This window comes from Oryzias melastigma, linkage group LG7, assembly GCF_002922805.2.
Source record: "Oryzias melastigma strain HK-1 linkage group LG7, ASM292280v2, whole genome shotgun sequence".
Lineage (NCBI taxonomy): Eukaryota > Metazoa > Chordata > Actinopteri > Beloniformes > Adrianichthyidae > Oryzias > Oryzias melastigma.
The window spans coordinates 27,012,130-27,038,000 of NC_050518.1; the positions used below are offsets into that span (position 1 = coordinate 27,012,130).

The 25,871-nt window shown below is 37.9% G+C and overlaps 2 protein-coding genes across 2 annotated transcripts in view; both read right to left on the reverse strand.

The window, feature by feature from the left end:
- LOC112158835 (V-set and transmembrane domain-containing protein 2-like protein) overlaps window positions 1-16,663 on the reverse strand; it is a 54,242-nt gene extending 37,579 nt beyond the window's left edge. Inside the window, exon 1 of the mRNA XM_024292450.2 lies at window positions 16,326-16,663. Within this exon, the coding sequence (XP_024148218.1) occupies window positions 16,326-16,443 (118 nt within the window). The 5' untranslated portion in view covers window positions 16,444-16,663. The remainder of the gene's footprint in view (window positions 1-16,325) is intronic.
- Window positions 16,664-24,267: 7,604 nt separating this feature from the next.
- The window catches only part of ctnnbl1 (catenin, beta like 1), a 69,492-nt gene continuing 67,888 nt past the window's right edge, over window positions 24,268-25,871 (reverse strand). The window contains exon 16 of the mRNA XM_024293726.1: window positions 24,268-24,743. Within this exon, the coding sequence (XP_024149494.1) occupies window positions 24,655-24,743 (89 nt within the window). The 3' untranslated portion in view covers window positions 24,268-24,654. The remainder of the gene's footprint in view (window positions 24,744-25,871) is intronic.

A 25,871-nucleotide genomic window follows, 5' to 3' on the forward strand; every position in this document is an offset into this window, starting at 1 on the left:
TTGAGCTGTGCTTAGTTCCTGTCTGAACTAATGAACCTGCTACACATGGAACCAACTGTCTGTTTGTGACAGAAACTTTAAATACACAGTTGTTTAGAGGAGCTTCACCTTTTTTTGACATTTTTCTTCTTGTTGTGACTTTTCTTTGTTTTGATTTTTGATTTATACTTTTTTATTTTATTTGTACATATTTGATCTTTGCTTTTATTTTTAATTTTCTTGATTTTTTTGCAATACATAAATGACAAAATACCAACTCAGATTTGAGTTCTGACTGTTTGAAGGTTAATGATGAATTATTGTGTTACATGATGAGAAATATCTGGTAAAGTTTTACTAAAAGGATGAATATAAAGCATTGCCACAAAAAAATGTTTTGAAGATGAATTATTAGAGTAAATTTTAAAGTAGAAAAACGCTCAAAAAGGACCCAGTCTACTAAGGGTTAATGCCAAATTTATAAACAAACAACGTAGTACAAAAAGTAATTAAAAACAGCTCTAAGCGGTTCCAGGATGATCTGGAAAGATAACCTCAAGTCTCTGGCTGGAGATGATGCTTTTACTGTGAAATTTCACAGTTTAAACCAAACAGAACAGGAATGTGTTCTGGAGGAAAAAGGTGATTTCAGAGGCACAAATGATGGCAGTCATAATCACCTCTGGCAGAGCAAGCGGGAAAACTTTGAGTGTAAATCTTCTGCTTGGAGCCATCTTCTCTGGGTGAAACCTGGTCAAAAGGTGCTGTGATAGGCAGCACATCCTCGTCACTAATCCCCTGTCGGAGGTGACAGCTTCTCCTCTGAGCACAGTTTAAGTATTCTCCCGGAAGCAGCTGAGCTCGATCTGCAGCTCGCTCTCAGCATTGATAGTGGATCGTATTAAAGGCAGCATGGCTCAGACGCCGAGCCCCGTCTTCTCCGGTCGACCTCTCTGAGCCGCACAAACACAGAGAGCAGCTAATCTCAGCTTGGAGCCGTCTCCAGCACGGCTCTTTGGTGTGGTGGAGGAACATTCTCTGCTGTGAAGATCCTCTCACTCTGCTGCAGAGCTGCCACGATTAGTCGACTGATCGACGACTAATCCACTATTAAAATAGTCGACGACTGCAGTAATAGTCAATTAGTCGTTACTTTATATTATATGGAGTCAGACTGTTGTGAAGTTGAACAAAGTTGTGAGTGCTCAGCACCAAAAAATGAACTTTTTTAATATTTGAGTCAGCGAGACCAAAACTTTATCTTTAGTGAAAAATAGTTTCTTATTTCAGATGCTGACCTCATCTAATTGTGTGATTCAAAGTTTTAAGTAGTTTAGCAACAAACATTTAAATAATTCATGGGATATGTTTTCATCTTTATAGTATTTTTTTTTAAATAGATTTAGCTAATTTTGAAAACATTTTGGGCTAATTTGTTATCTACTGAGGTTTTATAGGCTAGTTTAGAGTTTAGCTTCTATTTTAGCAACATGCTAACGTTTTTGACAAATTTAGTTTACTGAGAAGTTTTAGGCTATTTTAGAGTTTAGCTAGTATTTAAGCAGTGAGCTAGCTGTTTTGGCTAATTTGCCATCTACTGAGGTTTTTTGGGCTAATTTGGAGTTTAGCTCATATTTGAGCAGTGCATATTTTTGCAAAATTGTCATGTATTAGGGATTTTTAAGCAATTTTACTACAAATTTTTCAGAAATTTAGGTCAACTTCAGTGCCCTTTCATACTTCTTTGACAAAATTTTCAGTCTTTTAGCAAATTTATTATTTAGCAAATAGCGTTTGCATTTTCAGCAAATCCCTTCAGCAATTAAAGCCAATTGTCATTTTCAGCAAAAAGCTTCAGCATCTTCAGCGACTAGTTTCAGCGATAGCATCACACTAGAGTTATTGAAGGTAATGCAACTTTTCTAGTTTAGTCTTGTTTTAATACAGAAACTAATGACGTTTTTTAATGATTCATTAAAAGTTTAATGAATTATCATCTTAATTGTATTTATCTTTAGTTAGTTTAAAGCTTTTGATGGTTAAGATGTGTGCTTTATATCCAGTTCAAGCATGACCCACCTAATCGGTGATTAGTCGAGTATTAAAATAATCGTTTGTGGCAGCACTACTCTGCAGCTTTAAGGTGCCTCGCTGCTCCAGCGTTCACATTCCTTCCGTAAAGAACCCCACTGCTTACATCCCACCATATTTGGGCACATCCTCCTTCCTGTCATCAGAAATCCCCTCATGTGAGCTGTGTAATGACATGGAGGTGTATCTGTGTTTACAGCTCCTCCGAACAAACATGATCTGGAGCTGAGAGGATGAAACACATCACTCTCAAATGTTTCCAGATATTCTGGAGAACTCCGTAAGAGAAACCCCACCGATGGCTGCAGTCATTCATAACAATAACACAAGAACAGTGTGTTGTGCAGCAGAGAGGCTCTCCATTCTGCTGTAATTAGGGCCGGTCGCCGCAGAAACGCTGTAATGGATAACCCTGTCTGGAAATGGCCAGGAGCAGCACACATTACTGAGCATGCCGAGGTTATGTTCTACGATGGGGCGGTCTTTGTGTGTCTGGGGGTGTGCCTGTGAACGCGCTTCACCCTGTGGGGGGGTAAAAATGTCATTGTTCCTTTATTTTAACCAACAAAGAGAGGAGGCCTGTTCTCTATAGACGTCATCCATCCGTCCATCCGTCCGTCCGTCAACCCAACCATCCATCTGTCCTTCCATTCATCAGTCCATCCATCATACATCCATTCATCCTTCATCCATCCATCCATCCATCATCCATCCATCATTCATCAGTCCATCCATCCATCATACATCCATTCATCCTTCATCCATCCATCCATCCATCATCCATCCATCATCCATCCGTCAACCCAACCATCCATCCGTCCATCTGTCCATCCATCCGTCCTTCCATTCATCTGTTCATCCATCCATCAGTCCATCCATTCATCCTTCATCCATTCATCCTTCATCCATCCATCCATCTATCTGTCTATCCATTCCTGCATCGGTCCGTCTGTCCATCCGTCCGTCCATCCATCTCTCTTTCTGTTCATCCATCCATCCATCCATCCATCCATTCCTGCATCAGTCCGTCTATCCATCCTTCTCTCTTTCTGTTCATCCATCTGTCCATCCATTCCTGCATCCGTCCATCCGTCCGTCTATTTTTCTTGAAGTGATGGACAAGAACCAAATAAATAAATAATATTTTCTGTTTTTAAACCAAAGATCATCATAACATAATGTGACTATATTTGCGTTTACATTTTTACAAATAGCTACAATTTGAAATATCTGGATTAGGAGCTTCAGTGAGTTCAAGATCTTCAGGAAAATGCATAACTCTGCAGATCATTCTAAATATAAAAACGCGAATCCACTCATCCAATTAGAGCTCATCTTTTCTGGAGCTCCAAAACTTTCTAAAGTTCACTTCAGTGGAAAATTAAAGTTTTCAATGACTGCACTGTTGACGCAAACAGAAGTAAAAAGTGATGTCTTTTAAATTTCACAGCTTTTCCTAGATGAAGGCTGATGGGAGTTCTGTGGCTCTCCGGGTCGGGTCTGAGGATGAGGAAACGGGGGCCTGGCTGAGGGCGGGGGTGTTTGAGCTGCATAAATAATGTAAGCGCCTCAGAAAAACCATCAAAGTGTAAAGGCTCTCTCCGCGTGAGCCACACCAAAAGCAAACACATTACAGAAATCCTGCAGGTCCATTTCTGGGATTTGCCGGAAGACACGACTTGATTCTGAAGGACAAACCCGGAGCCACAGGACTTCTCCCTATAGAGCAGCCAGATTCATTTTCCTCATCAGATGAGGTCTTTAGGAGACCGTTGCCATGGTGAGGAGGCGCTGGCAGGTTTCAGGAGGACAGGTGGGCCAAACAACTGAGGAAACCTATCATTTTAAAAAAGGTTAAAGTGAGTCGTTTGGAAACACAGCAGGGGAATTTTTTAGTTTTTCCAACAAATTTTTTGTTCTTTAGCTTTTCAGGCGCTGGGAGTCCTTTAGGTGATGAAGCCTGTGGGGGGGGGCACCTTTTGGGGTGTTGTTGGAGCTACCTCACCCAGAAATTAAAGTCCTTCATCTGCAGTGCAACAAATGAAGACTGAGAAAACAAAAAATACACATTTTGTGTATTTAAAAATATATTTTTCTGATATTTCTGATTTTTTTTTCTTTTTAAGGATTGGTCTGTTTACTAAAAGTCACTTCTTCAGGTGTGAATCTTTTGTTTTTAGTCTAATCCAGAGATCCGATCCCTGAGATCCCACTGCAATTTGGTGTCAAACACTCTGCTCAGAGGGAATATTATATAGGAAATGACAAAAAGCATTTCTCAGAACGAAGCCAGTTTACAGAGAGGATTGTTTTAAAGGTTGCACTGATGAGTCAACGATGGGAAACAATCAACACCAGTTTCCAAAAAAGAGGAGAAAAAGGAGCAAATAAAAGCAGAATCTCAACCTCAGATCTGATCAAATCTCCAAGGAGATGAATGGAAACAAGAGGAAACAAATTTGACCTCAGAAGGAATAATAATAATTAAAATCTTACAATATTTTGTTTAGATCACATGTGTCAAAGTCAAGGCCCGGGGGCCGGATCCGGCCCTCCAGGTAATTCTATCCGGCCCTCCATGTCATTTTATTTTACTGTCATTAATGACCCGATGTTATCTCGTGCTCATTTCTAACTTGTATAATTTTGACAAAATACATCTGAATGGATCGTAAAATATTGAAAGTTATTTAAGGTTTAAGTTGATTTATTATCAAATAATATTCCTGCCTTTTTAGTATTAATAATTATGTTAAACAGTTACAGTTTTAAAGTTTTAAAAATTTCATTCTTATAGCTGTTGGGACAATTTTGGCATTTACTAAGATTTTTTTTGGGCTATTTTCGAGTTTAGCAAATATTAGATCTTTTTCAGCTTTTTAGGCTATTTTGCAGTTTAGCTATTTTTTTCATCCACATGCTAGTTTTTTTTTTGTTTTTTAGGCTAATTTGGCATTTAGCTAATATTTTAGTAGCTATCAGCTTCAGCGTTTCCAGCTATCAATTTCAGCATCTTCAGTGGCCAAATTCAGTTTACAGCATTCACACTAGCATTATTGCAGGTAATGTTTATATCATAAGTATGATAAAAAAGTTACAGTTTTAAAGTTTTAAAAACTTAGTTTTAGAGTGTTTAATAAATGTTTATCCTGTTCGTACAGCGACTTAAGCTGTGTTTTGGATTGTGGCCCCCTGTGTGACTGAGTTTGACTCCCTGCTTTAAATTGAAGAAACTACTCTGATGAGCGGCAAAATGCTTCAAGATGAGAAGTCTTGAAGTCCAAAAACCGTCACCCAACTTCACCTGGATGAAGCAGAACCTTCAACTCTGAGTTCAAATGACAAAAAATGTTGATTTACAAATCAAGAACTAGCTAAAAATCTCAGATTTGTGGGTTTTAACCACATCCATGTGCAATTTTAAGAAATGTTCCAACATGAATCACGACAGTTTTCTTTGGAGTGAATATCCAAGCAGGTTTATGACGAGGTCGGACCAATTAATCCCCAGAGACGCTGTCAACAACATGACCTGAAGAGCTTCATCTCAGACTCCACAAGCCTCTGCTGGAATACGAAACTTCAAAGACCTGCAGTTAGAAAAAATGTCAAAAACAGTTTGGGAAGGAAAGCTTCTTCCCTCTAAGACCGTATTATTGGAACAAACCACAAAGCTGTTGGAGCTGCAGCAGAAGACCCACATGGAGACGAGGCAAAAGAGGGTCAGCACAAAGCTCAACGCAGACGCTAAAAGACTCACGTCAATTCATGCGCTTTTTTTAACTTAAGCTTCCAAAGGCTCAGAAATGTTTTATAAAACAATTATATTTGTCTCAATAAAAAGTTAAATCTGGGTGCATCATAAAACAGTTTGGAATGTTTTAATAAATACATTCTCCAGGTGAGAAGAATCACATTCAGGAACCTGAAACAGAAAGCCGTATGTTTTGGTTATTTTAGCGACAGAGGAAGAATGAGGATGTAGAAATGGAGACGAGGAGAATCAAGGCAGAAAGGCAGAAAGCAGGAGGAGGTGAAGAGGAAGACCGGCCTGGTTCTGATGTCGACACGACTCGGTTCCATCCACTGCTGTGGAAACATTTGTTTTAACGTTATGCTCAAATTAAATGATTGATCCCAAAATCTGGTAAAAACATTAAATTTAAAAGAGTTTCTTTAGTTGTTGTTCAGTAATACTTTAGGTGTTTAGCAAACAGGATTAAAACTGTTTTCTCACACATTTATCAGAAAAAGCACAAAAGGAGGAGATTTTAGGACAACACTTCACCTGATAGTTCATCTTCTTGTTACTTTAGACCAGGGCTCCACAACCTGAGGCTCTGGAGGCTCTTTTAGCCCTCCATTTAGCCCTCCATTTAGCCCTATATTTAGCCCTCCACTGTGGCTCTCTGCTTACAGAAAAATACAAAGTTTACGTTTTAAAAAGTAAGTAAATCACAAGTTTAACGAATAGATTTTTGAGAGCTTTTTATCACAACCAGTTTGAGGTAAGTAAGCACAGCCACAATTTCACTGAAAAAAGTGAAACATCGAATCAATGAACGAAAGTTCTGGAACTTTTTACATTTATTATTATTGGTTTGTATCAAATTAAAAGGTTGAGTTAATTCTTTACTCAATTTAAAACATTATTTAGATAAAAACCAATATTTTGAAATGCAACAAATTTCAGAGCTTTTGTTAATTGATCCAATGTTCAATTTTTTACAGTGTATTTTGTATTTTTGAACAAATTAAAAGTGTTTTAGTGCACTTAATTAGCTCTGATTTCATTTTGGTTAGTTAGATTTACTGGCACAAATTTCTCCCTGGATTTCACCACAAAAGTAACATTTTCTTAATCACTGCTGACATTGCACGGCTTACTACTACGTTTGCTGTATTGAGATGATCATTTGTAGTAAAAAATCCTTCAAAAAATCCTTCAAAACTTCTTCAAATGATGTTTTCTTTGTATATTTGTGTTCTATTTATGCTAAAAAGCATAGTTCATCTACATTTATCATTATAACTATAACATAAATACAAATCAGTGTTCTCTTTCTCTACAAGGTGAAGTCAGACTTTGTGGCTCCTGCTGGGTTGTGAGAAATCGACCCGAATGGCTGGTTAAGTGCTAAAGGTTACAGCCCCCTGCTTTAGACCGACTGCAGGTGAGGATTCAGAATTGATTTGAGAACCTGCAGATGTTCCCTGAATAAAGATTTCTTCTAGGTTCTGAAAATCTAGGCAGTCGTTTTAGACGTGTGTCAAAAAGTTCAGAAACACACCAACGCTCCAAAGCCCAGAATGCAGAAATCTTCAGCAGTGATGAAGGAAACCAGACGACAGATCACAGCGAGATGGTCCAGACTTCACGGAATTTCCTCCTGGAAGTTGAAGAGCTCTTCCCGGCTGCAAATGACTGATGCATCACATTCCCCTCTCCGCCTGTCGTCTTCCTCCTCCTCCTCCTCCTGCACTGTGAGAAACTGCCAACAGATGAATCCTGCCAAGTGTCTTCCCGTGAGAAATGTGTGTCTGTCTTTGAGTCTGAGCCTTTGTGAGTGTTTCCTGCTTTGATGGCAACGCTGGCAGCAATGTGTCTAATAGAAGATAAGCAACACTCCTGCAGACACGTCCACATCACCGAGCACTCTCCCCGGCATCATCATCCTCATCATCATCCTCCTCCTGCTGCTGCGGCTGCAGAGGAGGAAAGAGTCGCTCCTTCACCTTCAAGAGCTCGCCACATTCAAGAACGTCCTCGCACACTTCACATTCTCCAACCCTCTCATGCATGGATGAGGAGGTTCTGGTGGAGTCTCAGTTACAGACGGACACCTGAGAGGAAGCGGCGCTTCAGAACATAAAGGTAAAAGCAGACCCCCCCAACACACACACAAACACACCTCCACTGAAGAAAACAAAGGACAGAAGAGACAGAGGGAGTCCTGCAAAGACAGAGGGAGTCCTTGACTGCCGGCTGACCCCGCAGCGATTTTGAAGAGAGCGTGGCGAGGGATGGAGAGAGGGGAGGGGAGGGGGTGGCAGTCGACGGTGACAGGCGAGGGAGAGGGAAAAAAAGAGGTAAAAATGATGGAGGACACGAGAGGTCTGAGACCGCGTTGTCAAGCGATGAGGCCGACAGGACGAGCTGTCAGGTGTCTTTACGGGTTCTTACAGGAATCAGGACGCTGAGACTGAACCACTCAGCATCATCGCTTTGTAAACGGTTCCTGCAGCAGCTGAGTGCCGTCTAACAGCTGGAGTGACATTAATTGCTCTGTAAATAAATCACTCATTTACATTTTTACTGAATGGCCTTTTCTACAGGAAACAGGAAGAAGATGAATCATTTGAGCAGCTGAAGTCACAGAGAATCTTCAAACCCATTTCTATACAACATTTCACTAAAATACAACTAATGCAGTTTTTATTGACCAAACTTCTGAGAGGTTTATCAAAAGAGGGAAAGGCTTTGTCTCACTCAGGTGGAGCCTGAGGTTTCAATATTTAAATTACAACACAGTTATTAGGATTGGACTTGTTTTTATTTTGAGAATCACTGTTAGCCTGGTGGTTAGGGCGCCCCTCTCCAGTTAAAATGCATTCATCACCGCTGCAGTCCGTACTCCTGATCATAAACCACTTTGTTCCATGTTCTGACTGCTTTAAAGCAAATGAAAAACACCTTGAAGCGACTGCGAGCTGTTCGTCTCACCTGTCTCAGGTGAAACACCTTAACATGGTAGACGTTTGGAGAACTTTTACAACGCTGGTGTTCTACAATAGCCAGTTAGATGGTAAAGACAGCACACCTCATGTGTCTGAACGGAAAATGTTCGCTATAAAACAAAGTTCACACATTTTAATAAAATGTGCAGATTTTTTTATGCTTCTGTTGAATTTGAATATTTTTGAGGACCAAATATGAGCTTTGTAGTTTTCAATAAGATCAAAAAATGTGAAGCAGCTGATGAAGTTTCACCTTTGAGGACCCAGGATCTATTTATTTCTCCTTTTTGTTAATTTTCCGCAGCTGCAACTAAAAGCAGCCAAAATAATATAATTAAAATAATAAAAATTAAATTAAATACACCAAAATAATAATTTAAACATAAATATATAAAAAACCAAAAGAAGAATTAAAAAAAACTGACATGAATAAAATAAAGTAGAAAAGTTGCATTACGTGATATTGCTGCCTTGCTGAGCTGCCCTGATTGCTCATCTGCCTCACCTGTTATGTCAGCTAATTACACTTTGCCTCTCCAGCCTTCCCCTGATTCTACACTGCCTCAAAGCTCAATGTCCGGATTCCCGGTCCTGATCTGACATTCAGCTCTAAAATTCCTGCACTGCCTTCAGATCTTCCTGCTCTTCCTTCAGATCTTCCTGCTCTTCCTTCAGGTCAGCCTGCTCTGCCTCCAGGTCTTCCTGCTCTGCCTCCAGGTCTTCCTGCTCTTCCTTCAGGTCTTCCTGCTCTTCCTTCAGATATTCCTGCTCTTCCTTCAGGTCTTCCTGCTCTTCCTTCAGGTCTTCCTGCTCTTCCTTCAGGTCAGCCTGCTCTGGCTGTCAGCTCACCGTGTCAATCTTCCAGCCTGTCTGCCTGCCTGCCACGCTCCCGGTCTCAGCCCCGGTCTCACCTCACCCCTGGACGATAAGTCTCCTCTACAATAAAACTCTTAAACCTGTCCTTGGTTTTGGGACTTTCACTCAGGGTCCTCTTATAAACTTCCCTACAAATCATTGCCAAATTATTTTAATATTACTGTTAAAGGTTTCAAAGTGCACAAAATTTCTCATACATTTCCTGTGGGGCATATTTTTCTCAATATTTCAAAAACTATAAAGTTTATTAATACCAAAAATACAAGCAGTAATATCCTGAACAAGCTGGACGTTTTGATACCAAGATTATTGAAATCACTGAAAGTGTGATTGAGTTTTTATGTGCAGAAAAACATACAGAAAGGAGCAGGAGAATCACTATAGTGTGAATGATTACTAAACAATCACACAATGAACACTCTTCACAAAACAAGAGAAACAGCAGACATATTTGGGTTAACTGAGTAAAAGTAAAACGACTAACAAAAGCATTTTTTTTTTTTGTCTTTTATGAAAATTTAAAGGTTAAAAAAAGATTCTTAGGTCTAACAGCTCAACACTTTCCCTCCCATCGTGTGTGAGCTCATCGGCTGATTGTCTTTTTTTATTCGTCCTCCTTCATTCGCGCACGTCTCTGTCCGACCAGAACCGATCCTGACAGTGTGAAGAAAAAAACAATTTCATGCCCGATAAAAAGTTTGGCTGCAGCACAAACAGACATCAGGACGACTTTTCCCCTTTCACAGCTCTGGATCATCCCATCATTTATTCATGGGGGAAAGAGAAAATACATGTGATTTCTGCTTATGGAAGTGCAAAATAATGAAAGAATTGTAGTTTGTTGTTTTACATTTGATCAGGTCACGGTGTTTTACAGCGTTTAAAAGGTTTGCTTTGAAGTGAATGAAGTGGAACGATGTCTGCTCTGTTACAACACACTGGGATTTAGTTCAGTTGCTGAACAGAATTAAAAATATACCTTTTATCAATAGAAGCTGTGATTTTTTACATGGAAAATAGAAATTAGAGATGAACTTAGTTAAAATATTTTATTTCTAAATCTTCCTGTCAGAAGGAAGCGTAGTATTGGCCCTAAAGATGTATGTAATTGCACTCATTTATCTTGACATTTTCTTAAAGGTGTAATACATGAAAAAGTTGGTAGATTTGGTGACTCAAACACTAAAAAAATAAATTAAATAATCCCCAAAATTATTTTAAGAAAATCCATTGAACACTCAAAGTTTCTTGTCAAATTCAAACTAAGGAGTTTATTTACATATAATTTGTTTTATCTGATTGAGTAACAAGGTTTCAGCATCACGACCTCCAGTGTTTGTTTACAGACAACTAATTTCATATCAAAGCTTATTCCTGATCATCAGCAATGACAGTTTAGTCCTGCAAATGTCTGTTTTTTTTAAGTGAGTTAAACCTCATTTCTTCACTTATGTGTCTTTATAGCATTAAATCATGACGAACTGACGGGCTTTTTAAGAGAATCCAGAGAGAAACTAACAAAAGATTCAAATAAAATTTATCAAAACAATTTCCAACTCCAACCTTAGAACTCTACGAGGGTATTTTCTATAACATGTTTAAGGGAATAACTTATTTTAAGTACAAATGAGTGATGTTTAGTGTAGCAAAAACTAAAAAAGAAAAACGTCAAGAAGCAAGAAACTGATGTGACACAGAAGCAGCAAAGTTTCAGCCTCAACAACAAACCAAAAGAGCAGATTTCACAGAAAACTCATGAAAAACACTGCTAGAGACACTGAATAGTAAAGATTAAGTCTTCATAACAAATATAAATGAATACAGTAAAAACCTCAAAATCCTTTAAGTTCATGATTGCATTTTTATTTATTGCAATTTAAAACTAAATTAAGTGATTTCCACTCAACTCACTGTAGAACAACAACAAAAACAACTCATCTAGACAGCAAAAACCAGACAGAAAGTGACAACTTCTAATGTTTTCTTCCTAACAATGTAACAGATCTGCATATCATCCATCCAAACTGATTTCCTACAGGTGTAGAAACAAACCTCAGCAGACCTTCTGCACACTACACTTCCTAAGTGGATTGCATCAAATAAACCTGCAAACCTTACGTACAATCCATGGATCCGAGCCTCAGATGTGATCCAGATTACTTTTGCTACACGTCTGAATGAAAGCTGCAAACTGGCTCCAAACCCAAACGTCTGCAGTGGACGCTTCCAGCAGGAGACAACAACAAAAAGACATCAAATGTATAGATTTGTAAAGATAGAATGTTTGAGTTCATCTGGAGCCGGTCAGGACAATCAAAGCTGACGTAAATGAGTTCTCTACATTTTTCCAAAGTCACAATCTGACTAGTACTGCCTCAAACGATTATTTCAAACTAATCAGGTAATGCTTAATGTGGATGTATAGCACAAATCTTAACCATCATTCGCTTTAAACTAACTAAAAATAAAGAAAATTTAAATTATAGTTTATTAAGCTTTGAATGAATCGTGCAGCTTCTGTCCTTCATTAGTTTCTGTCATTAAAACAAAATTAAACTAGAAAAGTTGCATTACCTGTGATAATGTTAGTGTGAATGCTTTTTACTGAAAGTAGTCACTAAAAATGCTGAAGCTTTTTGATAAAAAATGGTGACACAATTTACTTTAATTGCTGAAGGGATTTTGTGAAAATGCAGAAGATATTTTCTAAATGTTACATTTGCTTAAAGACTGGAAATGTTGTTAAAGAACTATGAAGGAGCTCTGAAGGTGACCTACATTTCTGAAACATTTGTAGTAAAATTGCTTAAAAATCCCTAATACATGACAATTTTGAAAGTTTTAGTGTGTTGTTTAAATATGAGCTAAACTCCAAATTAACCCCAAAAACCTGAGAAGATGACAAATTAGCCAAAAAGCTTGTTCATTGAATTCTAGCTAAACTCCAAAATAGCCTAAATCCATCAGTAAACTAAATTAATCAAAAACATTAGCATGTTGCTAAAATATTAACTAAACTCCAATATTTTTGAAAATTACTATTAAAGATTAAATCATAACCCATGAATATATTTAAAGTCTTGTTGCTGATCTAACTAAAATGTTAAAGTTTGAAGACTTTCTCATTCATTTCCTATGGAGCAGATTTTCCTCAATATTTTAAAAACTATAAAGTTTATAAATACCAAAAATATAAGCAGTAATGTCCTGAATGAGCTGAACATTTTGATACAAAGATTTCTGAAATCACTGAAAGAGTGATTTAGTTTTTACGTGCTGAGAAACGTACAGAAAGGAGCAGGAGAATCTCTATAGTGTGAATGCTTAAGCAATCACACAATTAAATGATGTCGGCATCTGAAATAGGAACTACTTCTCACTAAAGATAAAGGTCTCACTGACTCAAATATTTAAAAAGTGAATTTTTTGGTGCTGAACATTCACAACTTTGTTTAACTTTTCTAAACTCTGACTCTACAGAATATAAAGTAACGACTAATCGACTACTTAATTAGTCGACTATTTTAACAGTTGATTAGTCGTCAATTAGTTGACTAATCATGGCAGCTCTGATTCTGACTTGATATTTTTAACAGCATTAATTTGGATAAATAAAACATTAGGACTTTCCACATTATTCAGGTGGATCCGTTTGATCCCCGTCAGACTGCAGGTGAGCGCTCATACCTGCCCAGAGGAAGTATCTCTGTTCTGGACATTTTAATGCTCTTTTTACTCAAGTTTTTCTTTGAGACGTTATTTTAAATTAAAACTGGTTCCTCACCTCAGAAGATCGTCATGTTTCCAGGAACTCTGCCACGCCCAAACTTTCCATTTACAGCTCAAACACCGCCTGACCGTCAGACATTTTCTTAGCTTCCATGACACCTCCACACCTTGATCATCACAAACCTCCTAAAGTTTTCCGTCTCTGTTTTGCTTCGTGGTTCTGTCCAAAAAACACTCCTGTTGCTGCTTCTATCCATCAGTCAATCTGCTTCAAGCGTATTTGCAACAATCCTTCAGTGAGTTCTCCCTGACAGTGGTGTGTTCTGCAGTCATGGCTGTGATGATGTAAAGACCCCTCCTGTCATGTCGGCGACCGCCTGCCATCTCACCGGAGCTGCGAGGGCGCGGAGAGCAGCAGGCGGGGACATGTGGCGCCCCATCGGTGGAATAACACCAGTAAACCCCACAGTCTGCTGCTGGGTGTCACTGCTGGCACTCTTAGATATGTCTAATCATAAGAGTGTGAGGGCGTGGTCTCAAGGCTTAAGTGTGTTTGGAGTCAGTCAAGGAAGCATCTTTGGAAAAAGCCGTTTAAGCCGAGAGGACGGAGAGCTTAACCACTGCGGACTCCGCTGGAGCCGGTTTGGGTTTATCCTCCTGGATCCACCTAACTCCTCTCCAGTTTAGGAAGTGTGGAGGAGAACCGCGGTTGGAGCTCCTAATGCGGTCCAGCAGATTCACGGTGATGCGTGAATTACAAAATAGTCAGAATTCAGTCTAATGTTGGGATTCAGAGTGACACAAATGTTTCAGGAAAAGCTTTCAAACTGAGTGAGGAAACCGGATCAACTGTTGGTTTTACCTCTCTTTCTCTCTTCACCAACTTCCAGCGTTCCTATTTGGCCAAATGGCTCATTTACCCTTAATTGATGAGTTAAAGCGATTGATTGTCTGGAATAATTGCCCCACTTGCTCCTAATTAGAAGTTAATTGAAAAGTATCAGTGACTTAAACAGCATCAGGGCCGGTGTTTAGTGAAACACGGAGAATCCCTGCGACTGGTCAGGTTAGAAATATGGTGCATTGGATGCTTTTAGTAGATCGTTAACATCTTTTCCTGCAGGTTCTGTTACAAACAACAACAAAAAAATCTGATTATTTGGGCTTAGAAACGATCAACAACAGAAGAGATTCTCACACAGTTCCAGAAAATCATGAAACGTTTCCTCAGATGATCCTGTCACCGTTTTCTGACGGGATTTAAGCCTGAATTCATCCTGAAAGCAGAAGCTGAGTTAAAGAAGAGATTTTTCTGTCGTTCGTCTCATTAAAACAAAACTGTTCAAGTCCTGAAACAGAAAATCCAACAGCAGGAGGAATCTGCACGTAATCCCAAAGTCAATCACACAAGGGGCCAAAATCCAAAATATAACTGAGGTCACGAACAGGATAAACATTTATTGAACACTCCAAAACTAAAACTTAAAAACTGTAACTTTTTAACATAATTATGAACTAGATATATAGCATTACCTGTGATAATACTAGTGTGATGCTGTAAGATGAATTTGACCGCTGAAGATGCTGAAATTGATAGATAAAAACATGAAATTGAAAGCTGAACTTAATTAAGCTAATAGCTGAAAACACTGGAGCTGATAGCCAGCTAAAATATTAGCTAAATGCCAAATTAGCCTAAAAACTAAAAATAAAATTAGAAAACAACTTAAGTTAGCCAAAACAGCTAGCATATGGCTGAAATATTAGCTAAACTCTAAAATAGGTTAAAAATCTTAGTAAATGCCAAAATTGTTGAAAAAGCTAACAGAATGCTAATTTTTACAAATTAAAAAACATAACTTTTTAACATAATTATGAATAATAAAAAGGCAGGAATATTATTCCAGAATAAATCAACTTAAACCTTAAATAACTTTCTATATTTTACCCTCCATAAAAATATATTTTGTCAAAATTTTACAAGTTAAAAAATAAGTACAAGATAACACTGAATCATTAATAACAATAAAATAAAATGATCTGGAGGGCCGGATCCGGCCCCCGGGCCTTGACTTTGAAACGTGTTTTATAAGAAAAATAAAAATAATGTTTTAAAAAGGAAATAGCAGCCATAATGAAATCTCCATCTTCTGGAAAATCATTTAGAAACAGAAATACCAGAATTCCAACACTGCTGTAAGACATGATGAGAAGGACAAACATCCTCGCCACGCTCAGGACTGAACAATGAGTCAGAGCTGATGTAACACCACGCTGAAGAGGCAGGAAGGTCAGAGGTCAGCAGGCTGCAGGCAAAACGATTCATGACTCAAGAATAGAAACTCAGGAGAGGTTTGGACAGAATAATAAAGTGAGCTGAGAGTTTCCTCAACAAGAATCAGGGATCTTTCTAAGTCCTCACTGAGAAAGCTGATCTTTATTTCTGTTTCCTTGAATGGATTACAAATCTCCTTTTCCAACAACTCGATGCTGCCTGACTGACACCTGTGGAGATCTGCAGGATCATCCAGGTACCTGCAGGACAACAAACACCAGAGGAGATCTGGAGAAGCTCCTGGCGGGAGGTGGACCACTGACATCACCAGCTGATGTGGACAGCAGGAGGATGAGGAGCAGTGATGAAGAGCGCTGTCTCAGCATCCTCAGTCTCACGAGCTTTCACTGACGGGCTGAATTTAAAGGACAACTTTGAAGAAGGCGGATTCTTTTACGCACAGAAACTTCTTTGGTTCTGGATGAACGTGGACCAGCAGGCGCGCGCGCGCTGCCTCTTTGTTTCGTTCCTCTGGCTGAGAGCAGATGGAATCAGTATCTGTGCCATCGTCTCCTCAGCCTCCCGATGCGCCTCTGCCCCCCAAACCAAACGCGCCCGCGGCGGGCCGGACACTCACCGTTCCCGGAGACCTGGTTCTCCATGTCGTGGTGTCCAGCTTGCCTGCTGGAGACACTAAGTTGCATATAAAGTCCCAGGTAATGTAAACTCCCCAGCAGCACCCTGAACGCCCCCATTTCTCCTTAGTTTGCTCTGGATTGCTGCCTCTGCCTGTTCACATGGGGTGGAGTGGCGTCGAAAGAGGAGTGTTCTCAATCTCCTTCCTTCCCTTCTTCTGCCTCCTCACATCCAGCTGAGCGACGAGGATCCGAGCGGCGCAGTCTGCGTGCGCGCAGCAGCCTGACTCACCGCGACCGACCGGCGCTACATGCGGCGGAGGGAGACGCGCGCTGGTGGAAAGTGCCGCGGCTTGCACAGGGAGCATCAATGATGAGAGGAGTGATACGGAAGCTCACTTCAACCACACGAGGCGGTTTATGAGGGAAAAGTTCAAACTCCAACACTCAGACTGGAAGGTCTTTAATGGCAGTTTCAACATAGCTGTAAAAATGCAAATGAACATTATGACTGAGAAAATATTCACGTCAATTCAAAGATCTGCGCTTCAACCAACAGACTGAAGTTCTTCTGTATGGAGGGATATCTGTGCCACCACAAGCAAAACTCAGTTTTGAGATCAACATTTTCTAAGTTGCAAACAATGTAAATTGTTAAAAGAAAACGCCGTAATGTGCAAATAAAAATATTTAATATGTGCTTTCAAAAACTTTTTTTGCATTTGCAAACTTTTCTTTTCTTTAAAAAATATTTTTTGCGTTTGCAGCACAAACATTTTTATATTTGTAGTGCCTCATCTCGCTTCTATGGAGTGATTTATGTTTTGCAAGCAAAACAAAAAATTGCAAACACAAAAAAAGTTTTTGAAAGCAAATATTTAATATTTTTATTTGCAAATCGTGAATTATTTTCTTACTTTACATTGTGTTTGCAACTTAGAAAATTTTGATTTCAAAACTGTGACTTTTGCTTGCAGTATGGTGGCACTAACGTCATTCCATAGATTCTGATGCTCTAGACGTGCGGTTGCTGTCCATGGTGCTGAAGGGTTAAAAGCAACACAAAAAGCGAAAAACGCAGCAAACTGAAACTTTTTCACCCCACAAAAAAGATTGTCTGCTTTTTTAATCACTTGAAACGAAATATTTACATGTTATTGTATTTTCTATTTTTTTCTTTTTTAAATACATGCAGAGAAGTTTAGTGATCTTTAATGAAAAGTTAAAGCTTCATTATAGAAACATAGCTTTAAAAATGGAATCTGAACATTATGACTTACAAAATATTCATGCTAACTTAAAGATCTGCGCTTCAACCAACAGACTGAAGTTCTTCTGAAGGATGAAGCATGCATTATATGGAGGGATTTTGGTGCCACCAAATTACAAGCAAAACTCACAATTTTGAGATCAAAATTTTCTAAGTTGCAAACAAAATGTAAAGTGTTAAGAAAAAAACATATTTCGCAAAAAAATATATATTTGCTTTTTAAAAATCATATTTCTTCACGTTTGCAAGCTTGTTTTTTCCTTTAAGAAAAATATTTTTGCGATCGCAGCACGAATGTTTTTAGAAGTGTAGTGCCTCATATTGCTTTCTATGGAGTGATTTATGTTTTGTAAGCAAAATAAAAAAACAACAACTTACGAACACAAAAAAAAGTTTTTGAAGGCAAATATCAAATATTTTTATTTTGTGAATTATTTTCTTAACACTTTGCATTGTGTTTGCAACTTAAAAAAAATTGATCTCAAAACTGTGACTTTTGCTTGCAACGTGATGGCACAAACATCCTCCATAGATTCTGATGCTCTGGCTGCTGTCCATGGTGCTGAAAGGTTAAAACAACACAAAAAACTAAAACCACAATAAGCTGAAACTTTTTCACCACCAAAAAAGTTTGTCTGCTTTTTTAATCACATTTTATTGTGTTATATATTTTGTTTTTTACTTTTTTGAAGACATGCAAAGAAGTTGAATGGCGCTTTAACATGAGCTTCATGAAGTTCCTACACATTTATTTTCTAAACTATGAGCATCACTGATACTTAACTATTAACAAATGTGTTTAGTTCCTGTTTTTAATTGTGATTTATTTTTATCTACTCTTAGAATCAAAAACTTACTTTATCATTTTAACTCTTTATCCAATTTAGAGGTAAACAGATGTAAGTTCACATTAACAAACGTTAAATTAGTTCTGTCAAACTCAACATGAGAAGTTCAGGATGACTGGATCTCCTGATCCCCTGATCTCCTGATCTCCTGATCACGTGGTTACATGATCACATGAGATTCTATATTTAGGTCATTTAACATCACTTTTTGGTCTTTCTTGCTGTTTGGAGAAGAAACTCTTAACGGGAGGAGAAAACCTAATCTGCACGAGGACTCTTGCAGAAAAAGAAAACTATTTTACATACATTTCTTTTCATATAAATGATTGTAATTCTGTAACATATGAGCAAAAAAAATAAAGGTGAAGATCCTTTAATTCCTCTTAAAAAAGTGACTTGTGACAAAAAAATGTTTAGATTTGCTCTTTAGAGAAGGTAAAAGTTCACGTCCTCAAAGGGCGTTAAGTTAACAGTAACATCTACAGTGTGATCTCTAGGAATTTAATATTTGTTTTGTCCTGTAAAAAATGTGAAAATGTATAAAGATATAAGAGCAACTTCTCTAAAAATCTGAACATGTAGTGTTAAGAGTACTTTATGTAAAGTTTTATCCTCACTTGAGTTGATCGGAGAGGAAAAACTTAAACTTTTAGTCAGAAACACAAAATGACTTTGGTTCTAGTTTTTACTCTTATTTTTTATACTTCATGTCACAGAGAGTATTATTGCTACAAAAAAAACTGTGACAAAAGATGATTTTGACTTAATGTATTATTATTTTAAAGTCTACTTTTACGAGAGTAATACTTTTTGAGGTACCATAACTTTTACTTGAGAACAGCTTTTAATATTTCCACGTGCCTCCCCGTGCTGGTCATCAAACAGCAACAAAAGGATGTTCTGATGAGATCCAACAAATAGAAAAACTACACTCTGAAACTTGTCTGAATGCAAAAACCCGTACAACTTTATTAATAAAGTCAATCTGAACAATATGAACCACATTCTTAGAGTAACATAAACATGAGAGGATGCATACCTATTTTTAAGAATGACTGACAGGAGAGATACTGAATTGTAATAAGAAATTAGAATTCTACATTAAACAAAATGGAAAATAGATGAAAGTCTATTGAACAATGAGGATAACTATGTGTCATTTAAAGCTAATGTGTCGCTAAGGAATGAAAATGGATCTTTAGACAGAAAAAAATGAAACAGGTTCCTATAGATCAAAGGTCTAAACTCAATCTAAAACACACCTTAGGACAGGATAAACATTTATTGAACACTCTTAACATACATTTTAGAACTTTATAACTGTAACTTTTTTTATTTTACATAATTATGAACTAGATGTATGCTTCATGGGTTCATTGGTGACTCTAAATTGCCCCTATGTGTGAATGTGAGAGTGAATGTGTGTGTGATTGAGGCTCTGAGACAGACTGGAGACCTGTCCAGGGTGAACCCCGCCTTCGCCCATCAGTAGCCGGGATAGGCTCCGGCACCCCGCGACCCCGAAAGGGACGAAGCGGACAAGAAGATGAATGAATGAATGAACTAGATATACAGCATTACCTGCGATAATGCTAGTGGGAATGCTGTAAGCTGAATATGGCTGCTGAAGATGATAGTGCTGATAGCTGAAGATGCTGAAGAGTTAAAATATAACCTAAATGCCAAATTACCCCAAAAGAACGTAGGTTAGCCAAAACAGCTAGCATGTAGCTGAAATATTAGCGAAACTCCAAAATATCCTAACAAATCTTAGTAAATGCCAAAATAGTTAAAAATCTAGCAGAATGTCAATTTTTAAAACTTTAAAACCGTAACTTTAAACTTAATTATGAATAATAAAAAGGCAGGAATATTATTCCAGAATAAATCAACTTAAACAACTTTCAATATTTTACGCTCCATAAAAATATATTTAGTCAAAATTATACAAGTTAGAAATGAGCTCAAGATAACATCGGGTCATTGATAACAATAAAACAAGATGATCTGGAGGGCCGGATCGAATTACCTGGAGGGCCGGGTCCGGCCCCCGGGCCTTGACTTTGTCACATGTTCTCTAGATAAATGGATTTAATCAAAGCAGTGAGTAGAAACTGCTTCCAGCTATTTTATCAGCACATAACTGATTTCTTGGCTTGTTCTCGGTCAACAAAGGTCATTTACATCAGTTAACGCGATCATGAATGTCTTCTCTATTGCAAACCCGGTTTAAAATCAATCTGTTTAGATCCAAGGAACATAAAGATGAAAAAATCCAAAGGGTGTGAATAGATACAAGTTTATATTTTGATACAAGGCAGTAGCGTCCTGATGACTAGGGAGGAAGTGATGCTGTTTTCTCCAGTGAGGGTCATTAAAATACACTTATTAGTAAATGTGCATCAGAATTGTTGTGCTGGGCTCGTGCAGATCATCCGAGGGACGTTTAAGTGTTCTGGCCAGAGGGAAGGAGATCCTTCATACGTTTCCAGCAGCTGAGCTCAGCTTCTGCGTGGACCAGCTGTCCTGCAGCGCTCCGAGAACAGCTTTGTTTGGAGTAATTGCATCTGAGAGCGTATTTACTGTTAATGTGTGAACTATTGCAGTTGGAGGCGCTGCTAATGACTTCCCAGGGAAAAAAAGACAGTTTACATACATTTGTGTTGACATGAGATGCTTAAAAAATTCAGGAATAAGATATATATTTTTAAATTCTCATTTGATATTAGTACAATCTTGTCATTTCTATTTAAATGTATTGAGTTTTGATACCATCTTATCATCTTTTTAATAGTAGAGTGTCTTAAACAGACATTTTTCTGTTTGTAGAAACCTGCAGGAATAACTTTCAGTTTTAGGTTCTTCCCCATTGATGGGTATTATAAACTTTATAGTTTTTGAAATATTGAGCACATGTCCATACGTCCCATATGAAATGAACGAGAGATTTTTAAAATGTCAACATTTTAAACACCAACAAGCCTTTCAATATATTATTCTGCAATGTTTTCATCTTTTCAAGTAATTTTCAAACATTTTAGAGTTTTGCTAATATTTTAGCAACATGCTAATGTTTTTGGCTAATTTAGTTTACTGAGACATTTACTGAGTTTAGCTAGTATTTTAGCAACAAGCTAGCTTTTTGGCTAATGTGACATCTACTGAGGTTCTTTGGGCTAAATTGGAGTTAAGTTCATATTCAAGCAACACACTATATTTTTGTAAAATTTGCATATATTAGGGACTTTTAAGCAATTTTACTACAAATTTTTCAGAAATATAGGTCAGCTTGAGCGTTCTTTCAAGGTTCTTTAATGAAATTTCCAGTCTTTTAGCAAGTTTAACATTTTGAAACTGCCTGACTGTCAGATCCACAGTGAGCTAGAGCTTTCAAAATAAAAAAATGCAACAGTTGAGTCTTAATTTCAGGCTGTGTTCACATTAAAGCTCTAAGTTGCTCATTTTATGGACTTCATCGGTTCCTGTTGTCACTATCAATAACAGTACCTTCTCCTCTCCGTCTCCTCCAAAGGAGATGAGCCCAGCAGCACAGCGGTGTGCAGTGTTTGCACTCAGTCATTTGGAAAATACAATTATTCTCCTTCCCCTCGGCTGTGAAATTGCTGTACAGCTGCTGTTAAACATGCTGCAGTCATAATCACTGATAAGAGATGCATGGGGACGCGCCTCCTCTGCCAATACAATATGCAAAAGACATCCGGCGGTTCCACCCGTCTCGTTACTGACGGATGCTAAAGGATGGAGAGTCAGGAGAAAGGGCCACTCCCTTCCAGCGCCGCCACCTCCTGCCAGGAATCTCAGTCCACCAATCAGAGATACTCAAAGGAAAGGCCGACGGTGCAGACAGACACATGAAGGGAAGAAGGGTTTCCTCCGCAGGATCAAATGTTCCTCACATTTGACCAGCATGTCATCTCTATGATGTGTTCTACAGGAGTTAAAATGAACATGAAAAATATTCAGCTTTCAAAGCTCTTTTTTGATTGTTTATGCTTTACTGAGACTGAATAAAAGCAGAACGATTGCCATTTGTACATAAAAAAAACAGTAGCCTACATTGGAATCTTTCTTTGGCAATTCTTAAAAACTTGAAGAATGATCATAAAAAATGAGAAAAATATGGTTTAATGGCTTGGTAATAAGTGATGAATTTAAAAAAAAGGCATGAAGCGATCATAACCACATTATTGCAGAGCTCCAACCTTTCATTATTGCACATTATTTTGTGGCATATTGTAAATTAATTTAATTGTTCATATTGTAATTTCCTTCATTCATGCAGTTCTGATCCAGATTCCAGCTCAGACCAGGAAAACAAAGACGTTCATGGATCTTTTATTCTGTAATGTATCTGAATGGGGCGGAGCATGGAGCTTGTAGCCCCGCCCAGCATGTTTTTTACTTCACAAATAAAAATATTTTTCAAACAGCATTTTTGCTTGTGATTCGCAGCAGTTTGAATGAAAACATACTCAGAAAGACAATTTGAAGCTTAATAGTGTGAATGTTTAGTAATCATTCACACTATAGTGACTCTCCTGCTCCTTTCTGGAAGTTTTTGGACACAAACTCAATCACACTTTCAGTGAGTTCAGTAATCTTTGTGTCAAAATGTTCAGCTCGTTCAGGACGTTACTGCTTGTATTTTTTGTATTCATAAACTTTATAGTTTTTGAAATATTGAGCAAAATATGCTCCATAGGAAATGGATGAGAAAGCCTTAAAATTTCAAAATTTTTAGTAGAATTTAAATCTATTCATGAACTATGTTTTAATAATTTGGAGTAATTAAAAAAAAAGAGTTTTGCTAATATGTTAGCAACATGCTATGTTTTTTTTTTTTTAAACTAATTTAGTTTTCCTAGTATTTAACCAATATGCTCGAGGCAATGTGGCATCTACTGAGGTTTTTTATGCTAATTTGGAGTTTAGTTTATAGTTTAGAAACATGCTAAGGTCTTTTTGCTTGTTTTTTTATTAATTTAGTTTACTGAGGAATCTTAGGCTATTTTGGAGTTCAGCTAGTTTAGCTTTTTTGGCTAATTTGTTATCTACTGAGGTTTTTTTTTGTTGCTAATTTGTAGTTTAGCTCATATTTAGGCAACACACTAAATATTTAGCAAAATTGACATTGTTAGGGATTTTTCATCAATTTTACAACAATTTTTTCAGAAATTTAGGTCAACTTCAGCACTCTTTCTTTAATGACATTTCTATTCTTGTAGTAAATTGAACATTTTGCTAATATCTTATGCATTTTCAGTAAATCCCCTCAGCAATTAAGGTAAATTGCATCACATTTTTCAGCAGAAAGCTTCAGCATCTTCAGCGACTACTTCATCTAAAAGCATTCACAGGTAATGCAACGTTTCTAGTTTTCTTAATATTTGTCCTATCATCATAAAAATGTCACAAGAACATTTAAAAAAAACACAAAAGGCATCTTGTTGGAGTGCCTATTGAAACAATTCCATTTCGGTTTTGTTTTTACCACATTAATGATGCATTTTTCTTTCTCATGAACAGAAAAAACCCACTGACGCTTGAGGCAGAAGCCAGGATAAAAGAGGGGGTTTGTTTGTGACTGCAGCGCGGCGAACTCCACGTGAAGCCTGAAAATTAAAAAAAGGTAAAAGAGAGCTCCTGGAAGCTGGCGAGGCCGTCCGTGGGCGGGTTCAGAGCAGCGCTCTCATGCTGAGAGGGGAGCTGCACTTTCCTGCAGCAATAATCATGTTTGTGAGACGCTTACCTGGAAGCTGCTGCAGAGCTCCAGCAAACACAGAGAGAAGCCAACACAGCCAGGAGTTTGGTAGAAAACGCTTTAATAGAAAATAGTTTACACCTAATCCAAAACAAATAAAGCAGGTCTGAGAAAAACTGAGATGTTTGTTCAGAAGTCTCCTGCAGCCTTTGACTCCACGACAGAAACGTCTCTGCTGATGGAATCAGATAGAAAAGTAAACTTCCATTTACATTCATGTCTGACAGGTTTGATGATGAAGCATTAATTAAAGCAAATACGTTTATAAATCATTATTTATTAATGGACAGTTTTCTCTTCATACACGAAACTCAAGAACCTGAAAGCAACAAAATCCTTAAAAAATGTAAAAGAATATTTCAAAAAGTTTTGTTTAATGTTTCTGTGTCACTCCAAAACCATCAAGTCATTATGTGAGCATCTAGATGACTTCAGAAATTCTCAGCGAGGTCCACGATCCTCTTCCGTTCGGCCTCTTTGAACTCTTCCGTCTTTCCATCTCCTAAACTCTCAGCGTACTCTGAGAAAAAAACAAAAAACAAAAATAAGCATCACCGCACTGAAAATACCAGATCAGGAAAACAAAAAAACCCACAAATCTGCAGAGATAATGCTTATTATTTGAAGGAAAAATAAAAGTCCAGAAACTTTAAGAGACATCTGTGGGACGGACATTCAGAATATAAAGAGAAGCATTACACTAATAAAACAGAAAAAGCTTGTTTCAGGCTTAACGAGTTTTGTGGGAGGGGTTAAAGCTGGCTCCATATATTGGTCAGCCTTAAAACTGAAAGGTTGCTATGGAGATATCACCTCAGTGGGGCAACCATTTAGTCTAAAATGACCCGTTATGATTTTGATGAGAAACTCCCAGTGTAAGCTGAACGGCACCACTAACGACAAGTTCAGGATTTCCAGGATAGGGAGGTAACTGTTCGGTGGAGACAGACACTCATTGAGAGTTTTCCATATAATGGCCTCACTGTGTTCAGTGAGGTTTACTTATTGGAGCCAAAACCCCAAAACATATTTTCTATGTGTCATCAACATTCTGTGGGTCTAAAAAGCTGATTTTGTCAGTGAGTCATTCCAAGTTCATCATTCAGTCATGAACAAACGACGGATTTACAGACGAGCAGCGAGATTTCTTCTCTTTCATTATTAGTAATATCTAAAGGTCATTTTCTGTATTTTATTCAAATTCAGGTCAAACAGGAAAAGCATCAACATAAACAACAATATCTCTAACTTATTGTGAGTCAGTTTTGACTCTGGTGTTTTCTTTTCGTCTGCTGCCGTGGAGAACGACCTCCAGCTCCAACCCCCAAGTCCTCTTATGACAATATTTTTTAAAACAAAAAAAAGTTCCTAGTAGTGTTTTAATTATGATTATGACGTTTTAAACCAAAATCCCACAACCTAAATGTCCTAAAAAGACATTTTTCATGTTGATCTGAAGCCTCCGTTTCCAAAATCTCCTCTGTAGGGGCGTGGCTTTTAAGAGCTCCACCCCTGATCCCCCCCATCTGATTATGATAGCTCTGTGTCTCACTAGCATAAATCTTCATCACTGCTACATAAAAACATCCATCAATCTGGGTAATGTCCAGCCGTATGGTTCTGATCCAGATGTCAGCTGGACGAGGAA